Genomic DNA, 17510 nt, shown 5'->3' with positions numbered 1-17510 from the left:
TATGTTTAGTTTGGATTTATGTCACGGCGATCTACGTCACGATCTAGGACAGGCACCGTGGCGTAGTTGGGTACACGATCGACTGCGAAACTGGAGGCGAAGGTCCAAATCCCGTCAATTACAAAAACAACAAATACTTTATTTCAATTGTCCGCCTCCATGGTGTAATGGGATGAAAATTAATATTATTTTTTTTACACTCTAATATTTATTTAATATTACCCTGGACTGGTCCCTGAAGCTCAGGAGTGCTCACCTTGCCTTCATGTTAGTAGCGTTCAAGTTAACACTGCGTCAATTTTATGCAGTGCCCTATGCACCATTGGGTGAGGATAAGGGTTAGAAGAAGAAGACAAATCGGCATAAGTATTTGTGATATCACTCAGACGTTTCCACGAGTCCATGTTTATTTTTGTTTGCGAAAAGTATTTGAATCGTTTATTAATTATTATTTTGAAAATACCTATTATCTAGAGCGCTAGTAATTTAGTAAGAAATGTGATTGTAATAAAAAAATTGGTTATTTTTAATAGTAGGTATTGTTTTTTTTGGCAAAGCACCCAAAATTGAGCGACACATCAATATTTTCAATTATAATGTCACATTTTTAACGTGGTTACATATTTCAACTTTATGTCCTAAACGTTTCTGCAAGAGACTTAAAGTTATCTAAACTTACCAGCTTCTTTCAAAAATATCCCTAAATTCAATCGTTTTTTAACAGAAGGCTAGTATTTTGGTTCAAGTTGATAAAGATAAAGTTCGGCTGCCGACTAAAAACATATATATCGGAAAGTTTGACTTCGGTATTTTCCAGTTCAAGGAATATTTCCATTTTGGGATCGCGCGAAAGTAGGCAGGGTAAATAATTCTACGTGACGTTAAAAGTCGCGAATATAAAGTTCTCCATTACCCTCCAGGCTGTTCAAAATGCTTTAGAGAAACTTAGCAACGCTATTCACTAAAAGTTAGCGCGCAAAAAAGCTTTAAAATGCGCTACTCCCCTATTAAGAACATTTTCCTAAGTGAAAATATGACGCGCTTTTTTACGACATCGAAATATTATATTTCACAGTTAAAAAGTTGAAACTAGTGTTTCTCGGATAACCGTTGCTCATAAAGTTTGGTGATTACTTACATATACGATTTTTATGCTCTTTTACGGAGCCTAGGCTCCTACTGGCGAAATTTAACCGAAAATGGCGATATATTCATATACGAGTACTTACATTGTTTCTCACATTATTTTAAAAAAGATGAAAGAATAATTCAAACGCAAATGAATCAAATATGAAAATTTAATATCGAAAATTATTTTTACAGGTATTTTCTGAAAATCTGTATGAAAATATGTTTTTGAGGTGAAACCGTTATCAGAAATATATGTAAAAATGAAAACATTCCTCAATATTACTGAATATTTTTATTATTAAGATATTTTATTATAACATAATACAAATTGCAAAAAAAAACACTTTTACAATTTGTATTATTGTGTACGGAGTGCGTGGAAGTTTTTGGTATCGTAAGGGAAAGGTAATTAACTATAACCTAAATATGAGTATTTCAATGTTTTAGAATTTAGTACATAAACCCTGATAATGACAAGGTTTGTGTCGAAACCGGTTGGATAAAGTGGTTAAAACAAAGTTGTTTTATTTTATAAAGTTTATATAAAATGTGCCACAAAATATCTGCAAAAAACATTCAAGAAAAGAAAAACACTTGTTTTTTACCACTTGAGTTATATTAATAAAACTCAAGTGGTAAAAAAACAAGTGTTTTTCTTTTACCATTTCGTTATGTGTTACCACAAGGTGAATGCCAAAAAAATAAATAAAATAGCATAATTCATTTTTGATTCCGGTTTTTGTTTGTTTAAGTTTATGTAAATGTTTTTTTTTTATGTACATATTTTTTTCATTCTTAGACTAGCCTTTGCTACCCTGGTATTTCCTTTTCTATGACGAACAAATTAGATTTTTAATATAAGTAAACTATATACATATATAAAGTACGCATACACCATGAAATATATTATTTATTGAATCGGCATTAACTTTGTGAAATGACTTGTCAATTATTTTTTAAATTAAACACTTGTATAATACCACTTATTGAATAAAAAGTTTTAGTATTCACCTGTTGATGAAAACAGCTGTAGTTTTCGAAACTAGTCGTGTGTAATAAAAATAAAACTCAATCAGCGGTATTTTACATATGAAATAAATATAAGTTATCTTAAGTTGTGTAGTAAAGATAATTAAGAAGATTGTAGGATTTTATTTTTGTCGCTCAGCATTTTTCAACTCATTATCAAAAATACACAGTAATATTGAAGAAAGTTTTCATTTTTATATTTCTGATAACTGTTTCACCTCCCAAATATTATACATTTTCATACTGATTTTCAGAAAATACCTGTGAAAATAACATGACACGGACAGGTGAAGAATAAGTTAAAAGCAGTGTAAGAACGGAGTGAAGAGCGATGTAAAACATGAATTTTTCGTAAACAACTTTTCTATTACCTACATAGATAATTCATTCTATTATATTTTATGTAGTTTATAATAGTACAATAATATCCTAGTCTTATATATATTATTACATAAATGTACATATTATTACATTACTGTACATATTATTGCATTACTATACATATTATTACGTTACTTTACATATTATTACATTTCTATACATAATATAACGTTACTATACATATTATTACATTACTATACTTATTATGAACTTACAAACCGGGCACTGCGGAAACTGAAATTGATATTTGGCTTCCGTATATATTTGGAATTTTATGTTTAAAAACTAATTAACCATCACGCCGCTTAGGCAGAGATAATAGAGTGCCATACCATTCTGTCTTTGAAAACATTATTCGCCTCTTCCGCATTCATGCATCTCCTCTTACACACCCGCCGATTATTTGGACCCGTGACATACACGATCATGCCAAGATTTCCTCGGCCTTTTTCCGCTTCTTTTTCCAACTGCATACGCCTCATAAATTTGTTTAACCATTCATTCCTCACTCATTCGTTCCACATGTCTAAACCATCTCAAAACACCTTTCTTAATTTTATTGATAATGCTTATCTAAGCCTTGCATTCTTTTCTTATTTCGTCATTCGAACATCTATCATACATCGTTTTGCCGCACATTCATCTGAGGGATCGCATTTTAAAACAAAATGTACACAACTTTTCTTTTTGTATGTCATCTTAACGTATTTATTTTTTGAGGTAATGTTTATTTTCTTTAATAACACTCAGTTAGTGTCATCAACGGTGACTACACGAAATTGGTGATCAGTGAAAATTTGTGTTTGTAAATAATTTTTAGTATTCATATTTTCATCAAGTAGGTTAGAGTATCATTAATTTTACAATGTCCATCTTAATTTAATATAATAAGCCTTTCATAGTATGTGTAATAGATTCGTACGGTGTAACTAAACCATATCTATTCCACGCATGCAAGGCGACAACTCTCCGCTCCAAGTGTCAAAAACAGCAACGCAGAACTATTGAATTAAAAGGAGTGGAGTTTCAGGGATGACCAATGTGGAAATTCAATAGTTTTACAATCTCATAACAAAAATTACCTCGACTTTCTTGTTAATCAATGCGTTTGTTGAATCATCCCATGTATTTTTAAACTCGCAAAATGCAAAACAAAAAAGGATATTTCAAAGTCTTTTGAGATAAGAATTCTGGATAGCAAAATATTACAGGCCTTAGGGCCATGCGTTGGTTTTAAGTGATCACTAACAAATTGTGTAATATTCACCATTATACGCATGGTTCACAACCGCTTTTTTATTTACCCGACGTCCAAGTGACTCTAAAATATTGCTATGGCTTATGCAACACCACTTATCACGCTCCTACTTAGGTTCCACCTTTTTGAGTTGTGATTAGGTTTACTCTTTGTGACTAAAGTTACCACACAATTGTATGTCATGTAATTTTTTAGTGAAAACTTATAAGCAAAAATACTATCTCCTTCCTTTTTCCCTAAAAAAATTGAAAAATCAACATCTACGGATGAAATTTGTCAGTTTTTCCCAATTTAGCGGCATAAATGCTGATTACATTTTTTACGAATTATTGCACATATTTTAAAACGCATAAGAAACAACATTTTCAATGATATCATATCTATTATTACGACCAACAAAACCAGACTCAACAAAATATTGCGAATAAATACATAAATGCTACTACACGAGAATCCTAATATATGTACATAATCACATCCCGAAAAACCGTGCACCTATATAAATTTATCTTATTTTATGTTTGTGTCTTCAATATTGTAAATTTATATATTTAAACCATTTCTTTAAAAACTTAGAGAGTAGTAGTAAATTAAGTAGAGTGGTGAATAGTTAATAGAACGAAGTAAATATACAAATATAAATTCGTTTTTTTACAAAGCGACAACCCTGATTCTCTGTAGTGCTCTGAAGCTAAATAAAGATCAACCTAATCTAAAATTCTTAAGTGCTAAAGAGAGCAATAACCATCTCACGTACCTACCTACCTAATATTCTCACAAAGAGCTCAAAGACACTAAAATCTCTTACAGGCAATATTGAATTACTTCCTCTCATGTAAATACCTAACTATGTAGAATATATTTTTGCATAATATTACAGTATCTGCAACAAATCAAAACGTTTTGTGCTCGGCACTGTCCGCAATTTACAGACGTACCGCATATTATTTAAAAAAAAAACATTAAAAATCAATTAAATGATAATGAAAAAAAATTATATAGATAATCTTCCATCCCCGAATATATTTCATTTCTTACTTTGTGAAATAAAATTTCTATTGAAAAAATTGTTTTGATCACATTACTTAAAGATTTTTAATTTTTTTTTATATTTTATCATTACCTACCTTAATATGTAAATACCTAGAAAAAACTCAAGGCCTGTGTAAAATTTGTATTTTATTCACAAAAGCGTAGCTTTGCAAACTTGGTAAACAAGGTTTACCAAAAATACCGTTACTTAAAAATGATAAAATATTTTTCTCATTCACAAAACAAATGTCTTTTAAAAAGTAGGAACTAGGAAATTCCCACATAAAGTTCCCGTGGGCACATTTATATTCGAGCAAAAAGAAATTGTCTTGGAGTTACGACTCCATTTTATTCTAGCCGTTTGCTTGGTTCGCCATAGATAAAAACAGCATCTGTCAATTTACAACGTTTACGCCATTTCCATTTTGACAGTAATCTTTGATTTTGGTTGCTCTGGTCTGTTGGTTAATATTTGATTTCTGTTTATTTTTTAGCAAACTTTCTTTTGAAGCAAGATGTCTGAACGCAAAGTTTTAAACGTGAGTTACAATTTCATATAAAACTTCTATTTCAAATAGTGTGCTCATTAAGACATGGTAATAATTGGAAAAGTGTAAAACTCATTGTTTAATGTTTTATTTTTTAGAAATACTATCCACCTGATTTCGATCCATCGAAAATACCTCGTATGAAATTGTCTAGAAATAGACAATATACAGTACGATTGATGGCCCCCTTCAACATGAGATGTGTAACGTGTGGTGAATACATTTATAAAGGGAAGAAGTTCAACGCTAGAAAAGAAGATGTCGAAAACCAGGACTATCTAGGAATCAGAATATACAGATTTTACATCAAAGTATGCATTCGCTTTTTAATGAAGTTGATTAAATATTTTACCACCATTATTTATTTTTGTGCCCAGTACTTGTCAATGTGTTAAACACGTAAACTTTGTTGTTTTTACGGATTGCAGTGTACACGTTGCCTTCAAGAAATATCATTCAAGACGGATCCTAAAAATACAGATTATGAAATTGAAGCAGGAGCAACCAGAAATTTTATGGCCCTGAAGTTAGCAGAGGAACAAGCTAAAAGAGAAGAGGACGAATTAAAAGAAGAAGAGGCCAATAATCCCATGAAACTTCTAGGTAAATTAAATAAAATTATTTTCATTCGCCTTTTTTTTAATGATTTATTTACTGCATTTAAATTTTTGTAAAAGGGTGTATAGTTGAAAATTGAATTTACCAGATGTGGTTATAATCTCCTAATTTAAATTGCTTTGGTTTTCTTCCTTAAGCAACATTTGCAAGTATCTATTTACTGGAATGGTATTTCTATTTACTTCAGGCTATTTCGATTCGCATTTGGTAAACAATACCACAATCTAAGAATGAAGCATCTTTTAGTGATTTATCATTGAATTATTTGCACCTCTACCCAAACCAAATAAAAATAATTAGCACATTTCGGTCACTCTTTTCAACAACGTCATAAATCAAAAATCGTTGATTTTCAGTTGTGTAGATGTTTTCGGAATGCCCAGAAAATGTACTATATTCCAGCGAAAGCGGCATAATTTTAACTTAATATTTACCCGCTACAGGGCAGGAATTGTTGTTTTTGCAATTTGAAGAAAAGGTGTATTTTAATTTTTTTTTTATATTTTAAATATTTTTCAAATGGAGAAAAAACATTCAGGTTGTACCTAAAAATATCTGTTGCACAATAAAAAGTTCAATAAGTGGCTTGATATTTATTTTTAATACACTTAATTATATTCTTAAACTTGAAAAGTAAATAATCTCCTGAAAAATCAAGTTTTTTGATAAATGACGTTATTGAAAGGAGTGAGCTATTTCCACTTTTTCATTGAATTAATTAACCGGATCACCGCATCTATTCTGTGCGTGTCCTGTCAAGTCCTCCTGACGTCGACTATCACTTGAGAGTAATTGTGCTGCCCAAGAGGCAGCTCTAAACAGCGCCTCGATGGTCCTGATCCCCGTCCAATCTCGTATATTCCTGAGCCAGGAGATCTGTCTTCTACCTTCGATCTTCTTATTAATAGTTAACTTCATTATACGGGCAGACTTTTAAAGACTTGTGTTATAATTCATACCATGAAAATGATTGCAGAAAACAGGACAGAGCAGTCGCGGAACGAAATAGAACTTTTGGAATCTTTAGAAGAATTAAAGGATCTTAATCGTAGACAGGCTGCAATCGACTACGATACTATGCTACTGCAGTACGCCGGGGAATCAGCAGAAGATCGAAGGACACGTGAGGAAAAAGAAGATGAAGAGTTTGTAAAGTATGTGCCTCGCCATAATGGCCATCCAAATTATTTTATTTTTCTTCCTGGCACACATTTCACATCTATCATTCTAAATTTGTTTCAATTACTATTTTGTGAATTCTCTCGATGTACCGTAGAACGTAGATCGTGGTATAGATCGAAGTATCGTGACAATAAATGTCACCTGTCAGGGAAACAATTAATCATGTCGATACGTTCATTATTGTAGACCAAATACGGATTTAAATCTTTTTTGTACTGGGCTCAAATAACACATCAAAGTTCAAGTAGACCCGTTCTATAATATATTTTTTGACAAAGAAGAGTATTTTTATCTCTTCCTGCTATTACTTTCACCAAGACATTATTTGGATGTGATGTTTGTTTATTTCACTAGATAAAGTAAAATTTTCGGTATGACAGTTTCAAGTATTCACATTCAGAAAGTCCTGGACAGAATGCAATTATTACTACCGGTGCAATCTTGCTGAATTTTAAATGTTAACTGAAATTCATCTCAAGGCAACATGTAATTAGAAGTTTTATTTGTTTTAACATATTGTGGCACATATTTTACATTTTAGAAATCTTATGTTTTTATGGTTTGCACATTTTCGTGCATTTCAGCAACATTTTATTTCATATACTACAACAAAAAAAAACACATTTTAATTCTTCCACCATGGCTTTGCTATATAGCAGAAAGGTGTTATTATGATACAAAAATATAATCAATACTTTACTGGTTTTAAAGTATGGCTAAAAGTTATCGTTCTTTCGATGCCATCTAATATCGCCCATGTCAAATTATTTTTCTTTGACAAACTTTGCCGTAATCAATGCGTCAATTATTATTATATTGATGATAACAATCATGGATTATTTATAGAGCCCCATTTAAAAAAAATCCTAGCATAAGTGTGCCTCAGTTCAACTGTAATATACAATACATCTATGGTTTAATCAAGAGAAAAATAATGAATATGATCTTGCAAGTCAATATTTGGTAGACCCTTATATTTACTGTTCATACTGTACAATAATCTGCTCTAAATACTATAAATGCATTTACAATTGACAGGAAGTATCAACTAATAAATTCTTGCGAATGCTTTTAATTTGCTGGTAAAACACATTTGTTTTGTTTTACTGATTTGAATCTCAAGAGAGAGATCAGAATCTAACAACACAACTGGTGAAGAGTTCTCCTCAGATTGAATAGTATTGTATTATCAATTAAATTATGTTATGGGATGTGGCCATCCAAAGTTATTCTGTTTTGGACAAGTTCAAAATCAGTCAATTTTCAGCCATTCATTTTCCTATTCTCTCAATTCATTTATGAATAGAATCAACGAGTCCATCTTTCTTCCTGACAAACTATAAAAAATGAATTTGAGTATCACCAATAATGAGACCACTATCCATTTTAGTATAGAGGTTTAAAGGTACAAAAAAGGACTAATAACTGAGTCTTGAGATGTCAGTAGACCAGTGTTTAAAATATGACATTAAAATGTTTTCCTTTTTTTTTCAGGTCAATCAAGTTTGAAAACAAACAACTTTTACCAAATAAGCGGATCGTAACTGAGGAAATTATCGAAGATGTCCTTGAAAGTAATACTTTTACTAACAAAAAGCAAAAAGTGGATGACTCTTCATGTTCAGATTCGACTAAAAAATCACAGTCTTCTGTTACCACTACCTCTAGTATTCCTTCTTCCAATGCTCAATCAATACCAAAGACTAACAAACCAGAAGCGTGGAACAAAAGCGTCGGTGTGATATCCCGGAAAGGCGGACTGGCAGGTTTGGTAAAAGTGAACAAGAAACCCACGGCAGCTGTCGCAAATGGACTATCAAGTTCAGCTAATATTACCAATAATACTGAAAATGCTGCTGTAGCGAAAGAATCAAATGCAGAAACATCAAAAGTACAGACTGTGACATCTGGACTGTCATTACTTGCAAGTTATTCCGGTAGCGAGAGTAATGAAGACAGTAATTGATCTAATTTTATGTAGTAAAATAACAAGTAAATACTTTTTTCAGCATATATTTTATTTATTATTTCGAGAAATAAAAATACTTTGTGTTCTGATCCACTCACATTCTTATTAACCAACTAGTTTCGGCAACAACCTGTTGCCCTCTTCAGGGTTACATTTATCACAACAGTACAGTACGTACAGTAATAAATGTAACCCTGAAGAGGGCAACAGGTTGTTGCCGAAACTAGTTGGTTAATAAAAATGTGAATGGATCAGAACATAAAGTATTTTTATTTCTCGAAATAATATATCAATATGATCCACTAAGTTAATGCTTTCAATATTCAAAACATATATTTTATTTAACCAGTGACCGGTTTTCGTTGTTACCAACATCGTCAGACTGGTGGGAGGCTAGACAAAATTATATGCCCATATACACAACAAGGCAGAGGTTGAAAAACATGATTTTATATATTTTTTCTGACAAAAATTCATTTAAATTGAGTGAATTTAAGCAATGTATTATAATAATAAATACATATAAGTTAAAGTAAAGGTTTTCAGTATGATTTTATATAATTTTATTTTAGAAATGTTTTTTTTTTGTAAATTTTAATAATATATGTGTGAATCTGGAACTCTTGCTTAACAACTCCTACTGCACATTAGTATGGAGAAGTCCTGTGTTCTCTGAAATATTAAAAAAATTGTCAGTTATCTCTTATCGACATGACATTTAATTGCAAATGCATGAATTAGTTAAATAATCAAAAATAATTTTTGTCTAGCCTCCCCCAGTCGGCGTCGATGTCGGTAACAACAACACTTGTTATTTTAGAAATATTGTAGAAATTATTGTAGAAATAGTTGTTATTTTATTATACAAAATGCAGTTCCACTAAGAAACGTCAGTACAAAACATAAATCTAATATAATCTTGTAAAAATGTACATGTGCAGTGTTATGTTAACTTTTTAACAAAGAAATATATGCAGATAACACCATATTTATTTTGTTTTATTATTACTCCTAATATTTCTAATGAATGTATTGGATTTTGCAAGCAACTTCTGTTAATTATGTTTTATCTATAGGAACATATCTAGCCAAAAAATATTGTTTTGCTCATATATTTTTTCCATCATAGCATAACTTTTAATATTTCACAAACGATTTAAGTATATATTCTGTGCATACTGGTTTCTAATTCATATTTTTGTTAAAAACTGTGATGTTTAATAGATTTTTATAATTGATACTCTTTTGAGCAATGTGATTAGGTGTTATTTATTCTACATATTTTAAAACTGTAGCAAGCTGGACACAAAAGCTAGGTATTAGAAGCAGTTTTTTAAAGAGCTTGGAGCTCTTCATCCACCTCTCGGATTCCTACCGCTCTATGTATTAGCCCATCCCAATGCAGTATGTCTGGTGAAGCGAATATACCACTCACGCTACAGTGTCATGTTAACTTCATGGTCCTGTATCCATTATTGTGACATGTTTTTATATATCGTTCACTTCTCTATGTGAACTTAAATCACAATTCATTGGCGTACAGCTGCATACATAAGACTTAAAATATTCAATTCGTTACAAGCGTAGAGCAGTGGCTGGAGTGGCCTAAAACATTGCCATCTCTATAATAATGACACGATAATACTTGCAATGGAATATGAATGAACATATTTAGTAACAATGACTACGTAAAATATCACCAGCATGCCCAACCATATTTTTTGATTTAAATAATTTTGTGGTATGGTAATATAACACTCCCTATAATTCATTGTTTACTTTGTGTCTCCTCTGATGTGGACTGCCAGCTGTCACGCCATTGTTTTGGAGGTCTTCCAGGTGGTATTCTTCCGTCTGGGTTCTCTTGAAGAGCAATTTAGACCAGGCTATTTTCTTGCATTCTATTGACATGGGCATTCCAGAACCACCTTCACTGTCTTCCCCATCTGACTACAATACATATCGCTCACTCCTTTCAAGAACGTCATAAATCAAAAATTGTCAATTTCAGTTGGTCATGTTTTCGGAATGCCCAGAAAATTTACTATATCCCAGCAAAAGCGGCATATTTTTAACATAATATTTACCCGCTACAGGGTAGAAAGTGTTGTTTTTGCATTTTGAAGAACAGGTATTGTTTAATTATTTTTTTTAATAAAATAATTAAAGAAAATTAGAGAAAAGACCTTCAGGTTTTACCTTAAAAGATCTGTTGCACAGTAAAAAGTTCAATTAGTGGATTGATATTTATTTTTAATACATTGTATTAATTTTTAAACTAAAATGAAGTTTTTTGATTAATGACGTTCTTGAAATGAGTGAGCGATATGTCCTCCGTACTACACATTTTTCGAATTTCTATGTTCCTTATTCGGTCTCTTAATGTGTTTCCAGTTATGCACCTCAATGTCCTCATTCCTAAAATTCGTGGAAGAGATTTGGCTTTCGCTGTGTCTGCTCTACTCTCTTTCCCATATGTGGTAATCAGGCTTATGTTTTGAGTAATACTACTTAAAAACTCTACAACTATCGATTTCAGAATAACCATTCCATCTTTAGGTCTATAGTTGAACTAAAGATTCTGATAATGAAGTTTTCAAATGGAATTACACAAGGGAAATGATAGAGTGGTAAAATTTGTTAGTGCTGTTTTTCCATAAACAAATAAATATATTAATTTTGCAAAATAAAATTATTGTTTTTTTTATATGTATACAGGTATCTTATATATCTTAGATATCTTCGAAAAACATTTCATAAGGAAAGTATGTTAAATGTTCCTCCCAAGTGAAAACACCCTGTAGTATACATTCTAAGACCTCCTGTAGTTTATAACAACCTTGAGTTTTAAAGATCTCATTATCAAACATCTCTTGACGACTCAAATATTTCATTCTTACAATAAGTATTTCATATTCATTCAAAAATATATAAACGCAATACTACCAGATCCGGTAACTTCTAGTAATGATGAAATAAACAGGCTCCTTGAAACTCCTTTTTTATTCATTCAATGATTTATTCTGAGTATGTAAAAGATGTTTAATATCTCTGTGTGTATATTACAAGGGCAGTATTACATCATTTTAATACACTATGAGTATTTTTTTTATCGTTCAATATAAATAGTATGATACTTTACAACAATCTAAAAACCACTTGTGGTGGGAAGTGAGTTTCCATACACATCTTTAGCGATTGACGCTTTGCATATCTTTGATATGAAAAAATTAAAAAAAAAAAACTTGACTAGAAAACGTCCATGAATTATTTGGTCTTTCTCTAGATGTCATTTGAGGAAGATCCACGGTGATTGCCTGGTTCACAATATGATCAGGTTCTCTGCGTTCTATCTGCATATACCATCTCAATTGCTTTTCCTCTACCTCACTATTGATGTCTGTTACACCCAGCATTCCACGTATCGGTGAACTTTTTATTTTGCCTCTAAGGGACACTTCATCTTAATTGAAATGCAAAAATATAATATGATAGGAAAATGTACTACTTTTAAATAATAGTTCTTCTTTTTTTGATCCCTGACTGCAACCAAGTGGTGCATAGGGCACTGCATCAAATTGATCATTGTCAACTCAATTATTTTGTGAAAGCAGAAATCAGTCTTGTGCTCCAGATTAATGGATATATGCTTGATGGGATGGAGATGACGTGACTGGGTGAAGGACATTACCGCTATATTGGAAAGTAAAAAGAGGAGGAATATAAGGTACCTACTTAAGGAGACAAAAAGGAGAACAGTAGTGATGGGTACATGGATTCTCCTACTCGTACTAGCTTGTTAACCACCAGATCCGTTCATATGCATTAATTGAGTGACTGGATCCCAATTTGAGAGAATCTCTCTCGCTTACGCTGACCCGTTCCCTTAGTTACCTGTTCACTGTTTTACTGATTTTGGGCTGTCAAAAAGGTAAGACCTCTCGACTTTTTGTGGTTGTAGACTGTCAATAAGATTTGTGATGAAAGTTCTCTCCAATCGCGAAAATGATTTTTCCTTTTTTTTAATTCATTTACCGAACATCCAAGTGAATGAAATCTAGCTATGACTTATGTAACAGCGCTTATCATGACACTTTTTAGGCTCCAATTTCATACGTTTTTTAGCCTATTCCTACTTGTGAGTGGGTTTACTCTTTATGTTTAAAGTTACTTAAGTTTAATGTAATTTATGAGTGAAATATCTACCCAAAAACTCTTGGTATCTTAGTAAAGGTACGTGATTGATAACCGTGCTCGCAATAGCTTGTGGAATTTGTGCACTTCTAATAAACAATAATTTTTAACCATCAGAATTGTATTATGGACTAGGGTAAAGTGCGAGTAAAATGTAATTATTTATTATTATACTTGTATCTTTAATTATATCTTCAAACTCTTATTCGTACCCCAATGATGCATAGGGCACTGCATCATATAAACGTAGTATTATCTCGATCAAACACATGAAGGAAAGGTGATCAGCCTTCCGCTTCAGGTACCAGTCCAGGGTAATTTTGAATAATTAGTAGAGTGAAAAAAATCACAAATATTTATTTAAACTCCCCTGGGATTCGAATTCGGGACCTCCAGAACGGTAGTCAAGCATGCTGACCATTACACTAGGGAGGCGGGCACTACATATTTCCATCCCGCAACCTATCTGCCGACCAACATGGGCTTAAATGTTTCTAATGTGGGGACCACTGACATATGGTGACTGATATACGAAAGCCACATTATTCACTGGAATGAAAGTATTCAAGTTATCACACGTATGCAATACCCTAGATTGCGAAAAATGTAGTACCCATGTGTATATTTTGGGGTCCATCTTGTGTGGTTCTGTCTTGCAATATGTCCCCCATGTGTGCAAGATGGACCCCAAAAATTTTACGATAGAGACCTTGGGAGAACAAAAGAGGTGTCGGAAGACCCCAAAAGAGATGGTCCGACGACATAGTCACTGTGGGGGTTGGAAACTGGCTGCAAACAGCAACTGAACGGGAGAAATGAAAAGACCGGGAAGAGGCCTATATTCAGTAGTGGAGGACAGAGGGCTCATGGAGAAGATGTGTATATTTTTATATGTAGAATTAAATAAATAAAAATGGGGATTCCATGAGAACTTGCCACAATAGATCTACAAAGTTTGTAATGACACCTTAGAGAGACCCTTACATGACTCTTACTCCCACCTAGAATACGGAAAAGTAAATTTTTGCTAGGAACTTACTTCAAACCTTTTTTACACAAATATTGGATTTAATCCTTGAAGATCTTTTTTATTGGGAATTATAAAATAGATATTTCAGCTGAGATGTTTTTTATCATTGTTAAAAATGATGATCAATCTCAAAGTATTAATAGATGAAGAAGTGGGAATCCCAAATAATTTCACTCGTAAAGAAAAATAAAAATATATTTATTCTAGTCGAAAGTATGCCATCCTACAACTGGTCATAAAAAGGAAGATTGAGGGTGGTAGAGGGGTTGAAAGAAGGCAGCTTTGCTGGCTTCGGAACATCCGAGAGTGGAACGGGATAAAGTGTGGAGGAGCTGTTTGGTGCTGCCCAGGACAGACAAGGTTTCTCCCAAGTCATCATCAACATCAAGGGGATCTGGAAGTACACATGAGGAAGAAGATTCTACTCGAAATAATACTAATTTATATGGCACTATCTTTACAAGATATTGTCTAAAGAGCGCTAATGTTTTACTAATGTCCTGTCTTTTTTTTAATTATTTATTTGGCAGTCACCCAGTAAAAAGATGTTTCTGCCAGTATCAAGTATTATTTTTATTTACAAACAAAAAAATAATAGAAAATAATAATAACAATTAGTACAAAATTTCATAGTTTAAATGTGTTTAGCTTTATCATTTTAGAAGTTATGCCCGCAATTCTAGAATTAGGTTCAGAAAGAAGGGTGGGGAGTTGGATTCCTGCCCGTGTTAAGCTATTTAGAAAGTTCTCCTTCTCTGTTGTCAGCGGACACTGAAAGAACGTATGGTTTGCATCCCCTATATCTTGTCCCCATTTGCAATATGGTGATGTAACGCACTTTATCTTATAGAGATGCACAGGCAGTGAGCAGTGCCCAGACCTTAGACGACATAACAACGAGATGGAAGATCTAGACAAAGATAAGTTCCAGTACCATGTTTTGGTAAACATTTTAATGAGGAGATTAGGTCGGCCATGGTAGAGCGAGTATGTTTAGCAGAACCACTTTGACGCGCAGGACATTGCAGACAGTCAAAACGCACAATATTTCGAGTGTGTCCAAGTATTTGTCCATAAATATTGTATTTACCTCCAGTTTGGAGATATTTGTTTCAAGACTTTATTGTACTCTCAAAATGAATAATGAAGTTTATTATCATAGGAATTTAGAAGTCTGAGTTACAGGGCTTATGTTTTGTCATTGACTGGTTGTAACTTATTCATATAAGCATATTAAATATAATTTTTAAAACAGCTTTATTTAAAATCGCTATTTTATAATGGCTTAATTATAATGTCAACCGACTTCAAAGCAAATAGCTTCTTCTTCAATACTAATAGAAACAAAATTAATAAGATAGACAACAAAGGTATTTCAAAAAGTTATTTCCATTTTCAAGCTATAAAATGGAAAAATCACAAATCGCTCACTCCTTTCAAGAACGTCATAAATCAAAAATCGTCCATTTTGAGTTGTGCATGTTTTCAGAATGCCCAGAAAATGTACTATATCCCAGCAAAAAAGGCATATTTTGAACTTACAAGACTTATACAATATTTACCCGTTACAGGGCAGAAAGTGTTCTTTTTGCATTTTGAAGAAAAGGTATTGTTTAATTATTTTTTTAAACATACTAAATATTTTTCAAATGTTAAAAAAACCTTAAGGTTTTACCCAAAAAGACCTGTTGCACGGTGAAAAGTTCAATAAGTGGCTTGATATTTATTTTTAATACATTGTATTATATTTTTAAACTTTAAAAATGTTCTCCTGAAAAATCTAGTTTTTTGATTTATGACGTTCTTGAAAGGAGTGAGCGAAATGTAGAATGGTGAATTTACACAGTGTATAAAGTAATTAATTAAAACGGAAAATTAAAGTGAATATTCGTTTGCTCAAAATCTTAAATCTATAGTAATTCACCGATTACTTTGGAACTGCATTCGAAAACGGTTGTGACTTTTATATACCTTTAAAATGTGTTTTTACCTGAGACAGGTAAAAAGTGCTTACTTTGAAAACAGATTTTTTACCGCAATGGCAGCGCCATCTGTTAAAAGTAACAGCTACACACGCAATACCAAACATTGCTCATGGCGGACAGCGTGCTTCTTGACAGATGCTGACACTTGCCATTTTCAATATTTTCGATTGCATTGTTATCTCATAGATTTTTAATGTTTCGTTGCTTCACAGGCATCAGGAAAGATACATATTACAATATGTGATTTCTATTTTCTTTCGCTTCTATTTAGCCAGACTGAGACACAGCAACGCGTGGGCGGGCACAGCTAGTGTAAAATAAAACCAAGCCACAACTGTCAGGGTTATTATAAATTCCAGATCTCTACGGCTTGATGACACTGATTTGAAAACCGGAATACTCACCCGGAGTAGTTACGTCACTTCCTGAGCAAGGTGGCAAAAATACCGGTTCTAAAACTAAATTTATTCAAAGACACTACTAACTCACTATTTAGGAGATAGATCCGTGTATATTAACGTGACAATATTTTGATTCTACCTTTTGGTGGTAAATTTATAATGATTAAAATTTCAGTTTTGGCAGAAATCTTTCATATCAATTTTAACTTTATGAAAATTAGCTATTAGTGCAAACGTACTACCCAGTGGCGTGCATAGAGTTTCAAATCTGGGTAAGCAGTAAGGTCAGGTAGGGACTACTTACCTCAGTAGGGCAGGCACTGCTTTTCCGTTTATATAGAACGCACACCACTGACTACCTAATTTGAAATGTCACTTTTCCTATCATAATTTTTTCCGTCTAATTTTTGCTAAAGATTGAAAAAAGTAGGTTAATACTAGTAATTTGATAATTATCAAATCTGTAATTAGTGTTTAAACGTATTTTTTACGGGTTTCATTTCATGTTTTACCAAACGTTCAAGTCGTTTATATTAACGACCAGATCAGTTCACACGCATTAATTGAGTGATCGGATCTCAATTTTGAGAGAATCTCTTTTGCTTACGCTAACCCGTTCCCTTTTATTAATGTTAGGCGTCGAAAAATTAAATTCTCTTGGCCGATAAGATTTGTGATAAAAGTTTTCCCCCTCGTGCGATTTGTCCGATAAAAGATCTGTCATCAAATAGATCCGGTCTTAGTGAACGGAT

At 32.5% G+C, this 17510-nt stretch overlaps 1 protein-coding gene across 1 annotated transcript; it reads left to right on the top strand.

The window, feature by feature from the left end:
* The first annotated feature begins 5206 nt into the window (after positions 1-5206).
* Positions 5207-9286, top strand: LOC148309940 (splicing factor YJU2). Its single transcript, XM_088259241.1, has 5 exons — positions 5207-5370; positions 5478-5690; positions 5808-5982; positions 6974-7151; positions 8674-9286. Exons 1-5 carry the CDS (start codon positions 5347-5349, stop codon positions 9143-9145), a joined length of 1062 nt encoding a protein of 353 aa, XP_088115367.1. The 5' UTR covers positions 5207-5346; the 3' UTR covers positions 9146-9286.
* The last annotated feature ends 8224 nt before the right edge of the window (positions 9287-17510 follow it).

This window comes from Brachycentrus maculatus, unplaced genomic scaffold (genome assembly GCF_059751285.1).
Source record: "Brachycentrus maculatus isolate JH-2025_06_01 unplaced genomic scaffold, ASM5975128v1 h1tg000115l, whole genome shotgun sequence".
Lineage (NCBI taxonomy): Eukaryota > Metazoa > Arthropoda > Insecta > Trichoptera > Brachycentridae > Brachycentrus > Brachycentrus maculatus.
Note: the sequence above shows the minus strand (reverse complement) of the source record. Positions and strands in the feature narration are given on the sequence as shown.